Source organism: Pseudorca crassidens, chromosome 11, assembly GCF_039906515.1.
Source record: "Pseudorca crassidens isolate mPseCra1 chromosome 11, mPseCra1.hap1, whole genome shotgun sequence".
NCBI classification, from domain to species: Eukaryota; Metazoa; Chordata; class Mammalia; order Artiodactyla; family Delphinidae; genus Pseudorca; species Pseudorca crassidens.
The window spans coordinates 18,924,096-18,945,664 of NC_090306.1; the positions used below are offsets into that span (position 1 = coordinate 18,924,096).

A 21,569-nucleotide genomic window follows, 5' to 3' on the forward strand; every position below is an offset into this window, starting at 1 on the left:
GTCTACAAGGAAAGTTCACCATGGAGGCAGACTAACAATGGGTGCCTCTCAGAGGGACTCTTCATCTAGCTGTGGTGGGTCTGAATATGTTTTCATGTTTTAAAGGATTTTAGAGATCACCCATTCCAACTTTACTAAGACGGACTACCAAGCATCATGTAGAGAGCACAGGCTTTGAAGGCAGACAGAATTAGAGTCACATCTTGACCCTGTCACAACTAAAGCACGTGGTTTGGGATAATTAATCTCTCTTTCTGAGACTCAATTTCTTCCTACATAAAATAGGAATAAAATGACTTTGTTACAATAATTTTGTAAAGGATGTTAGCAAAGTGGCTGTACATAAACAGGCATGTAATCAATGCAACTGTTTTTAAATGAGGGGATGAGGAAATAAACCAAAAGAAGTAACCTCATTTCCACAAGTCTTTGAGAGAATCAGGGCAACAAGACACCAAATCTTTTTAACTACATCATGCTCCCCTAGTAAGAGAAATGTTAATTTAAAAGAGGAAAAGGTTTTAGGTAAATTCTATTATCCAATGATCTGGATAGCATGAGCTTTGGAGTCCACATCTACAGGAAAAAAACAATGGTTTTATAATTATTTTAATTTTAGGATCTTCACAACCCTCGGACAGATGAATACTTGTTAAATGAATGAATGTATTTTTAAATGAGAAAAATGTTGAGGAGAGAATATTTTTATTTTCAAATATAAACCCTAGATTAAATATGCAAGAGTATCTGCTTAAAATATGCATTATTAAGTGCCTGCTGTAAAAGGTATATATAACTTCTCTTTTGTTTGTTTGTTTGTTTTGTTTTTTTTGTGGTACGCGGGCCTCTCACTGTTGTGGCCTCTCCCATTGCGGAGCACAGGCTCAGCGGCCATGGCTCACGGGCCCAGCCGCTCGGCGGCACGTGGGATCCTCCCAGACTGGGGCACGAACCCGTGTCCCCTGCATCGGCAGGCGGACTCTCAACCACTGTGCCACCAGGGAAGCCCTATAACTTCTTAACTGGTGAACTGGATTATCAATATACAAATCAATGAGAGCCAGTGGCTGATTGGTCTCTTCCCATCGCTTGCTGTGTTTATACACTGGCATGAGGACTCTGGCTTCCCAAGACAGAGCAAGTAACTGATTTGCAGAAAACACAAAGTCGCTTTCTGCTTTTATAGACACTGCCAAACTTATTTTAAAAATTTATATTCTGTGCCCCAGTAGTCTTTCTTCAGTTCTTATGAAATAGTTTTTACAAAAAGTGAAAACATTACTCATAAGCAACTACAAGGAACTATAAAACAAGCTTAGTAGATTAAAAACATTAAACATTCACTTTATTTAGAAGTAAATGACTTTATGTTATGTACCTTCCTTATGGCTGACTCTTATGTTAAACAAATTCCAGATACAACAGTTCCCTCAGAAAATAATCAACATTTCCAACCCCTCTGAAAAAATGTGAAGAAATATATATATATATATATATATATATATATATATATATATATATATATAAAATGCACAAATGAAACAGTCACAAGGTAATTAGCAAACCATGTGTTTCTTAAATAGTTACTGGACTTTTAAAAGAGTGGGTTTAAAACAGCTTTCAAAGTTATACAAACCCTTACATATCTAAATGCTGAGATTTTAGTTTCCATGTTTTAAATTTATAAAAATCCAAGGATACCTCTTACTAGATTATTACCTGGGACCTGATTCCTGTTCCAAGCCTGCTTATTTTCAAATCGTCTAATGTTATTTAAACAGAATCATCTCTTTCAAGCCATATACTAAATCTACATATCTCCTTCATCTCAAAATGTTATGTCACCTAAGAGGGGATCTACTTTAATCCTCGTGTTGAATCTACATAGCATGACTTTAATTCATGAGTTCTGAAAGACCATAGTATTGTGGAATGGATTATTTACTTGAATCCATTATTGGCATTCTAGAGCTGTTTGGTGTTTGCCTTTATGTCCCATCTTCTAGAAAGAACAAAATTATAGCTTTCAAAAAGAGCCAATTTTTTATTATACCGACTACAACTGGCATTTTCCTTAATACCAGATATAACACTTTACTGGCCTAAATTAATGCATTCTGAGCAGGGTGAGAAGGGTCTATCTGGGATACCAATGGGAAAGAAACAAGGCTCTGAAGAATTCTTCAAACAAGGCAGGTAGAGAAACTGATCTAGGCTTTTCTGAGTGCCCTACTCAGAAAACCTCTCAAACAATGCCCTGCTTTTATAACCTGAACAAAATAGAAATATTTTAAGAGAATTTTGCATGAAGATATTTTTGTTATAATTTTACAAATAAATTTAAGTCAGTAAAATACACATTTTGCAATGGCTTTGTTGAAAAACAGACGATCTGTTTAGATTAGTCAAAGCTGCCATGGATCCCCAGATACTGTCCTCAGGTGACGTACCAATGCAATGACCTTCAGTGTAATGGAATTTCATGCTAGCTGAAACAATGTGTGATGCTACTGGCTGCCAACTGGAGTGCAGGCACTGTTTTTTCCCTTCTCAGTAACTATGAGGCTATAAAATGTATTTCTTCATCTTTCACACAACCATTACTCAGTGCTTCTGCTATAGATAAGGGCAAAGAAACCTCTGTAAATGGCCAGTTACACTATACGGCTGATTAGAGAAGAAGAAACAAATTATGTCTGTAGTCATCTAATCAGTTTATAATATATATTGACTGTTTGCTATCGGTAGACCTTTTTAGTCAAACTCTTTTGTTCTGGAAAACTGAATTCAGTGTACTTTTGTGTGTGGTTTTTTAGAGAATTGTTTCTAATGTAACTTTAAAACCTAATTACTTCACATTTCCAAAGTACCAGACCATAAAATGGTCTAAATTCTAATCTAACATGAAAAATAATTTTATGCTTTCAGAAATGGGTGACCTTTCCTAACTCACACTGTTTCTTGAAAAATGAGATTGACTTTAAGTGCGTATGACAACTCTTTATTGACAGCTAAACTATCCAGACCAAATGCTATTTATTTCTCCTCTTTTTAAAAGTTTATCATTTTCACTTTTTAAATAGTAATCGTAAGAAACACTTCGTTGAATTTTGCCAAGCTGTAAGTTTAATCTTTGTCCAAATACGCTGAAAGTAATTCACTCACAGCAACTTGAAGCCAGCACTTAGGAACTGAGCTCTGCCCTTACTTGGCTGTGGTCTTAGATATTCAAGAATGGACACACATGCACACACACACACACACACACACACACACATACACACACACGCATTCATTCACTCACTCATGTTTCCTGGAACTAATTAAAAGTTAAGTGAAAACTGACCAGTGTAAATGGAGGAGAAGAGTTTCAATCCACAAGAAGACTCAGTAAATACTGTAAAGGCTGTAAACATCCTAATATATACAAAGGTTCTACTCAGATACATTGCTCTGAATTATCAGTAATAAATTATCTAATAATTGAATAAGTTCATATTTTCAGATTAAAAAAAAGGTCATGCTTATCCTTCCCTACCCTGACTGAAAACAGTCTACGCATACAAGAGACTTACACCTTTATCTGCCTCATAAACAACAGAGGCCAAAGAGCTGGGCTATTGTTCTTGACTAACTTCGTCTGAGGTGGTATGAAAACCACATTCCTGGGCAGCACATAATCATAGGGTCTGACCGCCCCCCACCCAAGAACCATTAAGTCAAATTCATTTCCCCCCAGAGGGCAACACACTATTGTATCCTCTCCACTTTCGAGCCACCTATGAACAATGGATAGTAATTGCAACTGTCACGGGCAGTCAATAGGAAAAGTAACCCAGCGCTTTTTTCCTCCAGTTTTCTGCCAAACCTGATCCGAGCACCTAACAACCATGCCCCCAACAGAAGAAAGATCTACAGTTGCTTTTAAATGCATCAGAAAACAGCTTTTTGAACAGAACCAGAGGACAATAACTAAACTTGTGCTCTGAATGTGAAGCTTAAAAAACTCAAAATTAAAGACAGAAACTTCTTTTGTGACTGTACTGCAGCTTCCTGAACTAGCCCCACAGGCAAGCCTGAAAGGACAGCTGAGCTTCTTTCCTCTAAGCTTATCATCACTGCTGTTGCTGCTTTTAAGTTAGACTTGTGAGGAAAAGGAGGGAGGGAAAAATGTTTGTCCTCCAATGGAATGAGATCACAAGGCTTGGAACAGGCGGTCTTCTTTGCTCTGCTCTCAGTTATTACCCAGGTCACAGGAGAATAAAGAACCTTGGAGAATACATCCTGCATCTCAGGTGCAAATGGGTTAAAATCCAACAAAATAGAGGACTTGCTGCCTCAGAAAATGAAACTTTTCTGTTCTCTTTAAACTTTGTCTTCAAGCTCTTTAAGGGATATTAATTATTACTTGTTTGAATTTCATTCCATTATAGGTTCTGGTTACTTAATTTGCTGATTAGCAGGAATTCATTCTCTCACCACTCATTCACACCTAATCATAGCCTGAATATATGTAAACTCCAAATATATGGATGAAAAGTGAGATACTCAAGCAAACATTTTATGGAAGTTTCCCAAACAGAGATGCTGACATCACGTAAGTCAAACATTTGAGAAGACTGATTTGTGCTTTGCCCTTCTCCAGGATGCTCTGATGTAGTAAAGCCTTAAGAGAGATGACTGCCTCTCAGTGGGAGAACACTTGCACGTACACACATATGCAAAAAAGTTATTTACACACAGATTTCTACATGTATATCAATATAAATCTGGTGATATTTAAAATATATATTCAGCCTCTATCAAAGATATACAGAGTAATACATAACAAAATATATTAATATTAATAAGTAGTTTTTCCTTAAAATTAATCCTTTAGAACTCAGATTCAAAAGTGTCCTATTGGCAACAAATAGAAAACCATAGATTGCCTGCTATGCTCTGAGAAAACACACTTTTTAATTAATTGAAAGCACCACTTGATTTTATTTTTGTATGAGGAATTAAACCTTCTCCCTTTGTCATTCCTGGTTTTAAGAGGAGATTACGTATATTCATACTTCTAATATGTAGAATGTATAAAATCATCTCATACAGTTTTTAACCCTGCTGTAGATACATTTGTACTTATAAAGTAAGTCATTTAAAATTTAAAAAAAAAGATGAAAATCAAATACTGTTAAAGATACAGTGGGGTTATTCTGTTAAAAAAACATACTATTATAAGGCACAGAGAGAAAATAAGAACCACTGTACATCCCTTTTCAAGCTAGAAGGAAGAAACACCAAAGACAGAGTGCATGGGGGCAGAAGTACTTTATCACCACTAATATTTCTAAATATCAGATTCATTTCGGTACATTTTAGATCAAAATAATTGCAAACATATTACCTTTTATTTCACCAAAGTTCCCTGATCCCATTGCAAGAAGCTTGTCTTTCCAGTCCTTTGATAGTAGCTTTTCAATACTGGGGGTTTCTAAGTAAAGAAATAAAAACAGGTAAGCAAATCAATGTGACTATCTTTATAACGAAGCTCATTAAAAGTCTATCTGCTAAAAAGAAGGCCATCCCTACCCTGGTCCCAGTTCATAATGACTTCATCAACAAACTGATAACAGGGGAAGAAAAAAAGAATGTGTTTTGTCACCTGCTGTTTCAAAATCATTAGCTTTTTCCTCTTGTGGAACAAAGCTGTACTAATTCTTTATGACAATGGGTACATATAAACCTGCAGTTCATTGTTTTCCAATTTGGTGAACAAATTCCTGCTATAATGGATGCTTGTCAATTTCAGGGTGTTAGTCTGCAGTCAAAAAATAATTATGTTGATAAAATGCAGAGTAAAAAAAAGGCAAAGAATTAGCTCTTAAATCTGCTACATGTAATTATGTCCCTCTGTGTGTTTACAATTACATCCACTTCATAATATGTGTTTAACATCGTGTGGTGGTTAGCACACTGTGGAAAGATTTGCCAGTACCGTGAACATATAAAAAAGAGTTGGTGTAAAAGAAGCTTTACAAAGATTGCAGAATCCAGACAAGTAAGTAATGCCTATAATGGAAACTTATTATTTGCTTATTTCAGATTTGTATCACACTCTTTTAAAATGTCCTGTATTAAGACAGGACACACAGATTTTAGAGAGCAGGGTTATGTGGTGGTCTGACATTTGTTTCTATATGTCACATGTTTTTGATCTCTCCTTTTGTGTTGAATTTTAATGTATAAGTAAATATAAATGCTAATAAAACTGAAACATCAAACTCAGTTCCAAATAATGTAATTTTATATTCTTGTCAGCATTTAGATGGGTACACAATTACAATGGCTTTCAATCCCACGATTAGCACTGCATTCAGTTAGAAAATGGTGTGTACTAAAAGATAAGTGTCCCAGTATGCTCCATCTAAATAACAATACCCACACTTATTATCTGGATCGAAGACACACACTGCCATTCTCCACATTGGTGTTTATGCGTATTTGTGTTTGTTCAGACATTTGTTTGCCCCCTACTAGGAGCATAAAGGGAGTACATGTTAACTTATCAAAGGGACAGTCTGGCCTAGAGACCCTAAGATTATTAGAAAAGCGTTAATTTTCCCCACAATAAAATGCATTTTAAAGCGTCTTCAGCATCATCTTGGCTAATGCTATCTACTTTTCTCAGGCCCTCATCTTAAAGACATCAGCTATCAGAGTCACAAAGCCTGCGTGGAGTTTTCAACGAATGGAAGGTGAAATTTTCTTTGGAAAAACTGTGGCAGTGTGGATTGCTTCTTTTTCAGATGTCAAAAACTTGGGGAAAATAAAATAGTGAAAAGCTCTGAATGATGACTTCTTCACATAGCCTGTATGTATAGTGTGTACATATACACACACACCCCCCACAATTACCGTGTGCACATTTACATGGAATGTGTGAAATGTTTTTTTTTCGTTTGTAACAAAATATACCTTTCTATTTTTTCACATTTAAGGAAAAAAGATCCTAAAGATTTTACTTTTTCTTAAAATATCCCTATTTCTATACCACATTGTTTTGAAAATGGTAATGACAATTCTGAGTAATAAAATGCATTAAATCTCTTCTTACTGTAATCAATATTTCTGTTCACTGAGGCTTTACAAGTAACTTTAAAATACTTCTGCAGGGATAGCCAATGTTTCTACATTCGCAGTAAACACTTGGTGAGTGAAATCATTTTTTAAACCTTATCAGAGTAGGTCAAACAAATACCACTGTTTCTTTTTTCCAGCACTCTACAGAAATTCTTGAGTCGCATGTAAACAGGGTCCAACCAATATGGTATTTGCAGTAGAGTACCGTCAGTCATTAAAAGCTAACAAACCTTGCAAAGCAGGAATGCAGCAATAGAAATCCATTGTGCACTAACAATAGGCCCCTGAACCTCCCGGCACCAAAAGCAGACCATTTTACTTTTAAGGCTATTGTCTGCAAAGTCCATGACAAAGCTTTTCCCCTGCAGCTAGACAAAATATTCACTGTAGTGTGCTCATAAAGAAACAGAAGTCTTCTGTCTAAGTTGCAGAGTTAAAGAAACAGCCGCCAGATTTCTGAAACCTGCACAACATTCCTGGCCTCTTTATTAACTTGCATAAAGATAGGAGGCTCTCATACAAAGCCAGTTTTTTTCAAGTACCTGACTTTTAACATACACTACAGAAAAAAATGAATAACTTCTTTAAGACCAAGTAATTTGCAAGATGTAAAATCAGAAATATATCTAACTCAGGGTTGTCATGCCTGTGGATGAATAAAGACAATAATACTTGCAATTTGGATGAGGTTTAAACTCAGATTCAATAAACGTTTATTGAACAGCCTGTGTGCCAGGAGCTATGCTAGATGCTTTTACCTGTATTCTCTCACTTAATCAAAGCAAAAATCTGAAGACTCAGATTGTGTTATTATATCCATCTTTCAGGTTAAGAAAAAGACCAAACGAAGAAAAGGATTTGTTTGAGGTTTCACCGTATGTAATGGGCAGAGCTGAGTCCTGGACTAAGGTTTATTTTTTTCCCTACAAATTCCTAAGTCTCTTATTGATGACGATAATGATAGCTGCCATTTTGAGGGTTAAGTGAGAAACAGTGTACCAGGTCCTTTACATGTGGTATCTCAAACTTCTCATAATAATCCCCTGAATTAGATATTGGTATGTCTGTTTCACCATTAAGAAACCAAAGCTTTGAGAAATATCGTGACTTGCCTAATACGGAGCTAAGTTCAACTGACTGGATCCCAAAGCCTTTGCTCTTTTTAGTACACACACATTACTGCATTTCACCTGCAAAACAGCCATGGACAGTCAGAAATAACTATTGTTATTAACTCCAGTGGATGGACGAAGTAAACATTTGAAAGGATAAATTGAATGTCCCAGGGTAACATGTACCTATGGGCAGCATGATGAGATTAAAAGCCAAGATTCCTTACAATTTTCAATATGTTCAGGAGGTAGTCCCACTATATGACTTTGAACTTTAGAATTTTGGATGATTTAAGGAAAACCTATGACCATATAGCAGATATATGCATTGAAATGAAAATGCATTCATAAGGTGGAAGGACTATTGGGCTATAAGTCAAACAATATGCATTCTCACCAGGACTTTAACACTATCTAGCTCAGGGGGACCAAAAGCATATCTTTTCACCTACTTCACCTCTCTGTCTGAATTACTGTAAAACAAAGAGCTTTAAGCAAATCCATGTTCAATATTCTACAACTGCTACTGTTTGAATTTATTTCCACTGGTAGTTCATGAAGAAGTGGTATGAAATGATCTCACAATAATGATCACAATAAATGGACATGTCCCAATGACTGAATTTCTCTGAAAATGGTAAAGATCCCATAGAATATAAATGATTAAAACCGTGAAAGATCAAATGGCAAAATCTCAATATTTATAATATACCTGTTCATTAATGTGTGAATATGATTAAAGTAAAATCTGACACAATTATGTAACTGCTACTTCAGCGCTTATGGAGTAAAAGAGATAGTAGTTATCTATTAAATATTCCACTTTCTAAGATGTGATTTAAAAAAAAATACATGTAGAATTGTATTTTAAACTGTGAGTATGGTATGTTTCTGGACATACAGTTATTCCCAAATGTTCAAATTCTGGATTATCCATTACTTTCATGTTAAGATGTGTCATAGTTTTACTTTAAACACTTTAAAGAGTCTCCTGAGATTTACTTCTCCCAAGCATTGGAGTATCATGATTATCATTAAAATTAAAGCTAGAGCTCTCTATATTAAAATAAGCATGACAGATAATAATAGTTATTATTATTTGCATGGCATTTCAGTTTACAGAATGCTGTCAGATAGAATAATTTGTCAATGTTGTATATTATCATTATATCCATTTTGCAGATGAGAAAACCAAGGCTCAGTAAGAAAACCAAGGCCCAGCATCACCTAGTCAGAAAGTAGCACAGATGGAATACAAAACCAAGGCCTCTTAATTACAGAATTTGTCTTTTTAGGGGTAAGGTAAATGCATATCTATTTTTAAAGAGAAAATAAAATAAATATTAAGAAATAAGCTGTAAGATAAATTAGAGAGAAATGAAAGTTATCAGTCAATCCATTAACAGGAAGATGACTCTAACTGGATTACTTTTGTCTCTTTCTGCCATCAGGACCCTTTTGATATGTTTGCTTGCTTTTCCTTTCTTACCCTTGCCTCTTTTACTCACATATCGTTCTTCACATCAATGCCTATGGCAATCCCCACCAGTGAATGGCCCCCCTAACTGTGCCAGCCATTGTTACAACAGCATCCTGCCTCTTTAGGGCCTGCTCATTCCCTATAACTCTCACTCCTTTTTCCCTTCAGTGCCAAACACCCTTAAGACTGACTCCCTCATCTGGAACAATGAGACCCAACCCAGAGACTCATGCCAACATATTGTAATTCTCCAACAAGCTCCCAGTGCCAAGAATTAAACCACATTCGCTCCAGTGCAGTAGCTTTACACACAGGCTCAGGTTTTTGCTTTGTGTTTATGTAGGGTTTTTTTTTCCTTAATCTCCCTTGAGCTGCAGTGGCAGAGCTCATTGAAAAAATCGAACAAGCAAAAAATATGTATGTATAATATGTGACTTTTTAAACAAAGTCCCAGGAGTTAGGTCATACCAAATCTACCACTGTTTATACTTTAATTTTGTGGCTTAAACTAAGCTGTGTTATTCCTGACATGTGATAGGGTGCACATTTAGGGATGAAAGTTTTCTTTTGGAAGGAACAACAATATGGCTGAACGTCAAAAATATACTAATACCTCCTTCAAAGTCAAGAAGTAAAAGCATGTGTCGATTATTCATATCATAGAATCAGCATTTTAAACCTGGAAGGAGCTTTAGATAACATTTAGATAAGCATTCCACAAAACTAATTTACTAAAACATATACTGGACATAAATTTATGTTGGTTGGTTTACTTGTAACCAACCAACATAAATTGCTTGGTTACAAGTAACACTAAAGCAAACAAATAAAATAAGCATTCCACTGTCGTGTAAATCTAATTAACATTAAACAAATTGACATTTCTTTTTCTTACAAGATTTAGACCACTTTATGTGTTAACAGACCGTCAATCTTTACGTGAGTTATGGATTACGTATTTGACCAAGGAAACTAGTGTTGGGAGATGACTGTTTTGCTCAATCCAAGTTGGGTAATAACTAGACCAAACTCTTCATTTTACAGACTGAAAATCTAACTTAAGGTTACAACTTGCCTAAGATAATAAATCTAATTAATGATGAAGGCAGCACTTGAAGCCTAACTCCTAGTTTAGCGTTCTTTTCCATATACCACGCACCGCGATAAGTTCTTTTAATAAAGAGTCAAACTTTTCAAAAGTAAAATGTTAGTCCAGTTTTATTCACCTCATCTAGTTTTAGACAATAATTAGATGATAGGTGGTCTGGGTGGTGAACGTCAGTTAGAATTAGGTACTGTTAATTCAATATTCTCCCCTTGGAAGCTTTCACTTGATGGCTCCCATGAAAATATAGAATAGTTAGTTATAAATGTTAGTTAGTACACTTGGCTAACTATAGTTTTCTTCAAAAAGCTAATTACAGTTTTGCTATTTACTTATTCAATTACTGATAATAAGATTATTTTTGAGGGGAAGGTTGGGCTAAATCTGGAAATCATATACCAGTAAGAGTTCAATTCATGTTGACAATAGCTGCATGTCTAGACAACACTTGGGGGCAAATATCAAACAATGCAATGTTAGTAATATAAAAACTTCTACATATCTGGAGTGGATCTGGGCACTGAAGACCAGAAGGCCTTGTAATAGTCTCATTAGCCAAGCACTACAGCTAGTCCGCTACTGGAAACATCAAGTTCTTCTAGGAAATGTTAAAAAATAACACACACCACAACACACAATAGAAACACATCTGAAATTCCAAAGCATTAGGATTTCAATAAGCCTCATTTTATATGTAATCATCCTGAAATGAATTAAGCTCTAGAAATACTTTACTTTTAGTAGTGCCAAAATATTTCTTTGTTTCCACTTGAAATTTAATAAGAGCTTGGTTAAGAGAAAAAAAAATTCTTTGGCCTGCTGACTCAAGTTTTGAAATTTTTAATGTGCAACCGGTTTTTGGAATATTGCAATATCTAAATCATTACCCACAGGCTTAAATTTTCTCAACGTACAGGCTATAACTGTTAACACACCTGTTCAATTATATCCAATCTTATACCATATTTTAGAAGAATATTTTTTCATTACATGATTTAATATACCATAATCAATATGCTAGGGGCTTCCCTGGTGGCGCAATGGTTGAGAGTCCCCCTGCCGATGCAGGGGACACGGGTTCGTGCCCCGGTCCGGGAGGATCCCACATGCCGCGAGGCGGCTGGGCCCATGAGCCATGGCCGCTGAGCCTGCGCGTCCGGAGCCTGTGCTCCGCAACGGGAGAGGCCACAACAGCGAGAGGCCCGCGTACCGCAAAAAAAAAAAAAAATCAATATGCTATAACTGCTACATATCAATAAACTTGGGTTTTCTCCTCAAAAGATGGCTCTATATTTCCTACACAAAATATCCATTAAGAGACAGACTTATGAAACTCTCCTAGTTTTATCCACTCCATCACTCAGAAAGCAAGTGCATTTCCTTGCATAGACTAAAACACTCTGTTTTTTTCTTGTGTTAAATATTAGATCCCAGAAAAAAATAACATAAGTAATTTCAGGGCAGCATTTCAAAAAGGAATTTCAAAGAGTTTTTTTCTCATGTACAAAATCTCTGTTTTGCTACTAAATGTAAAAAAAAACTTAACATCATACAACATGACTCCATCACTTACTATGACTAATTTTGTGACCTTTGGCAAGTAATTTAACCTCTCTATGCTTCAATTTACTCGTCTATAAAAGGGGATAATAACTATACTTATACTATTGTCAAAAGAATTAAATGAAATAATTTATGTAAAGTGCTTAAGACAGTGCTGGGCACACAGTAACATTTAAAAAGTTTGACTAACATTACAACTACAACTTAGTATACAACAACCCAAGAGATTTATGTTAAAATCCAAATGAAAAGTATATACATATGCTTCACTTTGCCCATCACTATAACTACCTAGAAATCAAAAGCCGCATCAAAGGGTAATAGTTCTACCTCTACACATTTTTATGAAAATGATTCATAACCCTTAGTTTCACTGGTTTATCTGTCATTCCTATGAATTTTTCAGTTGGTTCATGTCAATAAAGATGACATTGAAAGAGCTGTAGTACTAAGAGGGACAAAGACTGTTGTCACTTCCATTAGGTTAATATATGAATTGTCCCAAAACAGCACAGAAATACAAAAATACTCAACTAATCTTTGCCTGAGTTTCTTTTTTGACCGTTGTCTTTCTAACTTTCCAAGGGTTCTGTAAGGTCCTCAACAATGGCTAAAGCTTTTAAGCCAGTGCTGTTGACAAGTGAAAGGGAACAACAAATAGCTTTGTAGTGCTCTTTTCCCAGGGTCATTCAACCAGCGGTAATACTTATTATTTTTATTTATTAGCACTGTAGCCCTGTCCTCTATCATGGCTAACTCACCCCAACCCCCAAGACAGGAAAAGCATTTTAACTTTTAATAAAAATGGGAAAGTGTGGCACTCCTGTGTAAGGCTCTTTCAGTAAAGTGCACACACAGCTAATGAATATTGTCCATCTTTATCCAAATAATTTATGTTGTCAGCAAAGTGTGGGTGGTGAAATGTGTATTAGGTTCTAGCCATTAGTCACAATTAGAGGGGTGAGAGTGGAGAGTAGGAGGAAGAAAAAAGGTTACTAAGGCAAGAGGGGTACAATAGGAAAGCAAAGGCAACTTGACAGAAAATTGGGAGGAAGGTGTTCATGACGGTATCAATTAATAGTCAATTTATAACAGTTAAAATATTTCCAGTAAAAGATTCTCAAGACTATTTCATCCAGCAAATAGCCAACTTTCTCAGTGACCAACTGTAATACATCTGTTATTTTCCATATGTTTTATTTGAAACAGTATTTCTCAACTGCATATATGTGAGATAGAAGAAGAAAGAAAAATAGAAGACAAGTCATAAGAACTAAATTATAGCAAATGGTATATGAGAATCAGGAATATTTAAGGCAAATGAAGTCTTAATTTCAGAAGACAAATTTATAAACAAACAGGAAAAGTTTAAGATAGCTTAACCATATCACAGTTTAGTAAAGAAACATAGATCTAAGCATATTATATATAGCTACTGATATATTTAAGAAAAGAATTACCTAAATATGTATTTGAATTATAAATGAAGCAATTATCCTACTGTAAGATTATATTCAGAAAATCATCCATTTAATTAGATATCTAGACTATGCTGAAAACAAAAATTAATGATCATATTTGTAGAATTTTGTTATTGTTTATAATTGGGAAGGTGGGTAGTAGAGATGATAAAGGAGATACAAAAAGTATAGAAATAGAAAACCACTTAACATACATTAGAATGAGAATTCCAATACTTTAAAAATATGACAGAATGTTTTACCACTGGAAGTGAGAATTAAAGTGCATACAGCCTGATGCTAAACCACTACACATCCTGAATCTTCTCTATCACAACATATGTGAAAACAAATCGCAATCTCAGCTTGCCAGAGGCCTGAAAAGATATGAACAATAAAAACTGACATGATTCATATGATAAATCAGAAATTGTGATATTCAGGTAGTCGAACAGCTGAGCTGAAAAGCTACTTATAACTCAAATTATATTTTTATGTTCTAATACAGAATATCAGATTTTAAAATTAAGAAAAAATCCTTTGATTTCCTTAAAATCATATATCTAAATTTGCACACAGCCTTCTCAACCAAAGTAGTCCATCTGCCTTAACAACTTGTTATATTTGGTCTCTCATAACCTTTCATGGATTTTGGATTGTGTCATTTTTAGAGTAATTTTAGATGAGAAAATACAATAGTTTTATTTGCAAAATGGCATTTAATGTTCACAAGCTTAAATATAATCTAAACAACAATGATACAAAGTTGTGTAAGGTAAGACTTGCTGTGAACCCCCAATATACAAAACAGCAAAAAAATCAACGTGTCAAAACCATTTTCATTTAAAAAGGAACAAGTGGAGGAGACCTTCAAGATGGCAGAGGAGTAAGATGTGGAGATCACCTTCCTCCCCACAAATACATCAGGAATACATCTACATGTGGAACAACTCCTAAAGAACACCTACTGAACGCTGGCAGAAGACCTCAGACTTCCCAACAGCTGGGTGGCTGACAGGGTCTTGGTGAGCCGGCGGGGTGCCAGGCCTGTGCCTCTGAGGTGGGAGAGCCGAGTTCAGGACACTGGTCCAGCAGAGACTTCCCAGCTCCACGTAATATCAAATGGCAAAAGCTCTCCCAGAGATCTCCACCTCAGCACTAAGACCCAGCTCCAATCAACGACTAGCAAGCTATAGTGCTGGACATCTTATGCCAAACAACTAGCAGGACAGGAACACAACCCCACCCATTAGCAGAGAGCCTGCCTAAAATCATAATAAGGTCACAGACACCCCAAAACACACCATCGGACGCAATCCTCCCCACCAGAAAGACAAGATCAAGCCTCATCCACCAGAACACAGGCACCAGTCGCCTCCACCAGGAAGCCTACGTTAAAACCCACTGAACCAACCTTAGCCACTGGGGGCAGACACCAAAAACAACAGGAACGAAGAACCTGCAGCCTGTGAAAAGGAGACGCCAAACACAGTAAGTTAAGCAAAATGAGAAGACAGAGAAACACATAGCAGATGAAGGAGCAAGGTAAAGACCCACCAGATCAAACAAATGGAGAGGAAATAGGCAGTCTACCTGAAAAAGAATTCAGAATAATGATAGTATAGATGATCCAAAATCTTGGAAATAGAATGGAGAAAATACAAGAAGCGTTTAACAAGGACCTACAAGAACTAAAGAGCAAACAAACAATGATGAACAACACAATAAATGAAATTAAAAATTCTCTAGAAGGAATCAATAGCAGAATAACTGAGGCAGAAGAACGGATAAGTGACCTCGAAGGTAAAATAGTGGAAATAATTACCACAGAGTGGAATAAAGAAAAAAGAATGAAAAGAATTGAGGACAGTCTCAGAGACCTCTGGGAAAACATTAAATGCACCAACATTCGAATTACAGGGGTCCCAGAAGAAGAAGAGAAAAAGAAGGGGACTGAGAAAATATTTCAAGAGATTATAGATGAAAACTCCCCTAATATGGGAAAGGAAATAGTCAAGTCCAGGAAGCATAGAGTCCCATACAGGATAAATCCAAGGAGAAACATGCCAAGACATATGTTAATCAAACTATCAAAAACTACATACAAAGAAAACATATTAAAAGCAGCAACAGAAAAACAACAAATAACGTACAAGGGAATCCCCATAAGGTTAACAGCTGAACTTTCAGCAGAAACTCTGCAAGCCAGAAGGGAGTGTGGCAGGCCACATTTAAAGTGATGAAAGGGAAAAACCTAAAACCAAGATTACCCTACCCAGCAAGGATCTCATTCAGATTTGATGGAAAAATTGAAACCTTTACAGACAAGAAAAAGCTAAGAGAATTCAGCACCACCAAACCAGCTCTACAACAAATGCTAAAGGAACTTCTCTAGGCAGGAAACACAAGAGAAGGAAAAGACCTACAATAACAAACCCAAAACAATTAAGAAAATGGTAATTGGAACAAACATATGGATAACTACCTTAAATGTAAATAGATTAAATCACCAAACAAAAGACATGGACAGGCTGAAGGGACACAAACACAAGACCCATATATATGCTGTCTATAAGAGACCCACTTCAGACCTAGGGACACATACAGACTAAAAGTAAGGGAATGGAAAAAGATATTCCCTGCAAATGGAAATCAAAAGAAAGCTGGAGTAACAATTATCATATCAGACAAAATAGACTTTAAAATAAAGACTATTACAAGAGACAAAGAAGGACACTACATAATGATCAAGGGATCAATCCAAAAAGAAGATAAAACAATTGTAAATATTTATGCACGCAACATAGGAGCACCTCAATACATAAGGCAAACACTAACAGCCATAAAAGGGGAAATCGACAGTAACACATTCATAGTAGGGGACTTTAACACCCCACTTTCAACAATGGACAGATCATCCAAAATGAAAATAAATAAGGAAACACAAGCTTTAAATGATACATTAAACAAGATGGACTTAATTGATATTTATAGGACATCCCACATAAAAAAACAGAGTACAGTTTCTTCTCAAGTGCTCATGGAACATTCTCCAGGATAGATCATATCTTGGATCACAAATCAAGCCTTGGTAAATTTAAGAAAATTGAAATTGTATCAAGTATCTTTTCCAACCACAACACTATGCGACTAGATATCAATTACAAAAAAAAATCTGTAAAACATACAAACACATGGAGGCTAAACAATACACTAATAAATAACCAAGAGATCACTGAAGAAATCAAAGAGGAAATCAAAACATACCTAGAAACAATGGCAATAAAAACACGATGACCCAAAACCTATGGGATGCAGCAAAAGCACTTCTAAGAGGGAAGTTTATAGCAATACAATCATACCTCAAGAAACAAGAAACATCTCCAATGAACAACCTAACTTTACACCTAAAGTAATTAGAGAAAGAAGAGCAAAAAACCCCCAAAGTTAGCAGAAGGAAAGAAATCATGAAGTTCAGATTACAAATAAATGAAAAGGAAATGAAGGAAACGATAGCAAAGATCAATAAAACTAAAAGCTAGTTCTTTGAGAAGATAAACAAAATTGATAAACCATTAGCCAGACTCATCAAGAAAAAAAGGGAGAAGACTCAAATCAATAGAATTAGAAATGAAAGAGTAGAAGTAACAACTGACACTGCAGAAATACAAAGGATCATGAGAGATTACTACAAGCAACTATATGCCAATAAAATGGACAACCTGGAAGAAATGGACAAATTCTTAGAAATGCACAACCTTCCAAGACTGAATCAGGAAGAAATAGAAAATATGAACAGACCAATCACAAGCACTGAAATTGAGACTGTGATGAAAAATCTTCCAAAAAACAAAAGCCCAGGACCAGATGGCTTCACAGGCAAATTCTATCAAACATTTAGAGAAGAGCTAACACCTATCCTTCTCAAAACCTTCCAAAATATAGCAGAGGGAGGAACACTCCCAAACTCATTCTACAAGGCCACCATCACCCTGATACCAAAACCAGACAAAGATGTCACAAAGAAAGAAAACTACAGGCCAATATCACTGATGAACATAGAACAAAAATCCTCAACAAAATACTAGCAAACAGAATCCAACAGCACATTAAAAGGATCATACACCATGATCAAGTGGGGTTTATCCCAGGAATGCAAGGATTCTTCTATATACACAAATCAATCAAATTGATACACCATATTAACAAACTAAAGAATAAAAACCATGTGATCATCTCAATAGATGCAGAAAAAGCATTTGACAAAATTCAATACCCATTTATGATAAAAACCCTCCAGAAAGAAGGCATACAGGGAACTTATCTCAATGTAATAAAGCCCATATATGACAAACCCACAGCCAACATCATTCTCAGTGGTGAAAAACTGGAACCATTTCCCCTAAGATCAGGAACAAGACAAGAGTGTCCACTCTCACCACTATTATTCGTCATAGTTTTGGAAGTTTTAGCCACAGCAATCAGAGAAGATAAAGAAATAAAAGGATGCCAAATCGGAAAAGAAGTAGTAAAGTTGTCACTATTTGCAGATGACATGATACTATACATAGAGAATCATAAAGATGCTAGCAGGGGTTCCCTGGTGGCGCAGTGGTTGAGAGTCCGCCTGCCGATGCAGGGGACGTGGGTTTGTGCCCCGGTCTGGGAAGATCCCACATGCCGTGGAATGGCTAGGCCCGTAAGCCATGGCCCCTGAGCCTGCGCGTCCAGAGCCTGAGCTCCACAACGGGAGAGGCCACAACAGTGGGAGGCCCGCGTACTGCAAAAAAAAAAAAAAAAAGATGCTACCAGAAAACTACTAGAGCTGATCAATGAATTTGGTAAAGTAGCAGGATACAAAATTAATGCACAGAAATCTCTTTCATTCCTAAACACTAATGATGAAAAATCTTAAGGAGAAATTAAGGAAACACTACCATTTACCACTGCCACACAAAAAATAAAATACCTAGGAATAAACTTATCTAAGGAGACAAAAGACCTGTATGCAGAAAACTATAAGACACTGATGAAAGAAATTAAAGGTGATATAAACAGATGGAGAGATATACCATGTTCTTGGATTGGAGGAATCAACATTGTGAAAATGACTATACTACCCAAAGCAATCTACAGATTCAATGCAATCCCTATCAAACTACCAATGGCATTTTTCACAGAACTAGAACAAAAACTTTCACAATTTGTATGGAAACACAAAAGACCCTGAGTAACCAAAGCAATTTGGGGAAAAAAAAATGGAGTTGGAGGAATCAGGCTCCTGGACTTCAGATTATACTACAAAGCTACACTAATCAAGACAGTATGGTATTGGCACAAAAACAGAAATATAGATCAATGGAACAGGGCAGAAAGTCCAGAGATAAACCCACACACATATGGTCACCTTATTTTTGATAAAGGAGGCAAGAATATACAATGGAGAAATGACAGTTTCTTCAATAAGTGGTGCTGGGAAAACTGGACAGCTACATGTAAAAGAATGATATTAGAACACTCCCTAATGCCATACACAAAAATAAACTCAAAATGGATTAAAGATCTAAATGTAAGGCCAGGCACTGTACAACTCTTAGAGGAAAACATAGGTAGAACACTCTATGACATAAATCACAGCAAGATCCTTTTTGACCCACATCCTAGAGGAATGGAAATAAAAACAAAAATAAACAAATGAGACCTAATAAAACTTAAAAGCTTTTGCACAGCAAAGGAAACCATAAACAAGATGAAAAGGCAACCCTCAGAATGGGAGAAAATATTTGCAAATGAAGCAACTGACAAAGGATTAATCTCCAAAATTTACAAGCAGCTCATGCAGCTCAATATCAAATAAACAAACCACCCAATCCCAAAATGGGCAGAAGACCTAAATAGACATTTCTCCAAAGAAGATATACAGATTGCCAACAAACACATGCAAGGATGCTCAACATCACTAATCATTAGAGAGATGCAAATCAAAACTACAATGAGGTATCACCTCACACCAGTCAGAATGGCCATCATCAAAAAATCTGCAAATAATAAATGCTGGAGAGGGTGTGGAGAAAAGGGAACCCTCTTGCACTGTTGGTGGGAATGTAAATTGATACAGCCACTATGGAGAACAGTATGGAGGTTCCTTAAAAAACTAAAAACAGAACTACCATATGACTCAGCAATCCCACTCCTGGACATATACCCTGAGAAAACCATAATTCAAAATGAGTCATGTACCACAATGTTCACTGCAGCTCTATTTACAATAGCCAGGACATGGAAGCAACCTAAGTGTCCATCGACAGATGAATGGATAAAGAAGATGTGGCACATATATACAATGGAATATTACTCAGCCATAAAAAGAAACAAAATTGAGTTATTTGTAGTGAGGTGGATGGACTTAAGAGTCTGTCATACAGAGTGAAGTAAGTCAGAAAGTGAAAAACAAATACCATATGCTAACACGTATATATGGAATCTTAAAAAAAAAGTGGTTCTGAAGAAACTAGGGGCAGGACAGGAATAAAGACGCAGTCATAGAGAATGGACTTGAGGACACGGGAAGGGCGAAGTGTAAGCTGGGATGAACTGAGAGAGTGGCATGGACATATATACACTACCAAATGTAAAATAGATAGCTAGTGGGAAGCAGCTGCATAGCACAGGGAGATCAGCTTAGTGCTCTGTGACCACCTAGCGGGGTGGTATAGGGATTGTGGGAGGGAGACGTAGAAGGAGGAGATATGGGGATATATGTATATGTATAGGTGATTCACTTTGTTATAAAGCAGAAACTAACACAACATTGTAAAGCAATTATACTCCAATAAAGATGTTAAGAAAAAAAAGAAGGAACAAGTGAAAGAAGATAAAAAGGAAGCAAAGAAAAAAAGAAAAAATCTGGAAAAATAGCAAAAGAGAAAAGCATAGTTTTGTTTTCATTTTTCTTATATTACCAGAAACGTAACCATTCTTAATGTTAAAGGCACTGGGTATAAAGGTAGTCATGTACAGCCTGTTTGTATATTCTTTTAATTTCTTAATTAAATGAATGTACAAAACTATTCTCTTTGCTTTTAGTGCACATAATGTACTGAGTCAGCAGACTACTTTTAAAAATATATGTCATAGAGGACTTCCCTGGTGGCACAGTGGTTAAGAATCCACCTGCCAATGTAGGGGACATGGGTTCGAGCCCTGGTCCTGGAAGATCTCACATGTTGCAGAGCAACTACGCCCGTGTACCATGACTACTGAAGCTCATGCACCACAACTACTGAAGCCCATGTGCCTAGAGCCCGTGCTCCGTACAAAGAGTAGCCCCCGCTCGCCACAACTAGAGAAAAGCCTGCACGCAGCAACGAAGACCCAACACAGCCAAAAATAAAGAAATAAATTTATTAAAAATATATATGTCATATATGGATACTTACATTTTCTTTATTTTGCAAAATTCACACACACGAGGGCACACACACACAAGATCAGGAGGCCTCATACTCTACCCATTTATTCAATCTTTTATCTAACAGTTATCTATTAAGCCACAACTGTGGCCCTGTGAGAGGAACTAAGACATGGTCTCTGAATTTCAAGAAACTCACCGGCTACTGTAATACACCATACACTGTTAGATGTATAGAGTAACAGTGATCAGACACTAAACCTTTGACTCAGATTGCTAGAGTGTCACTGAGTTGCTCTCCTATTGTTTA

At 36.2% G+C, this 21,569-nt stretch overlaps 1 protein-coding gene across 7 annotated transcripts in view; it reads right to left on the reverse strand.

Moving 5' to 3' along the window:
• The window catches only part of SOX5 (SRY-box transcription factor 5), a 991,426-nt gene that overhangs the window by 207,776 nt on the left and 762,081 nt on the right, over positions 1-21,569 (reverse strand). For all 7 annotated transcript variants that reach the window (XM_067695917.1, XM_067695916.1, XM_067695915.1 and 4 more), the window contains one exon: positions 5,393-5,479. In XM_067695917.1, the coding sequence (XP_067552018.1) occupies positions 5,393-5,479 (87 nt within the window). The remainder of the gene's footprint in view (positions 1-5,392; positions 5,480-21,569) is intronic.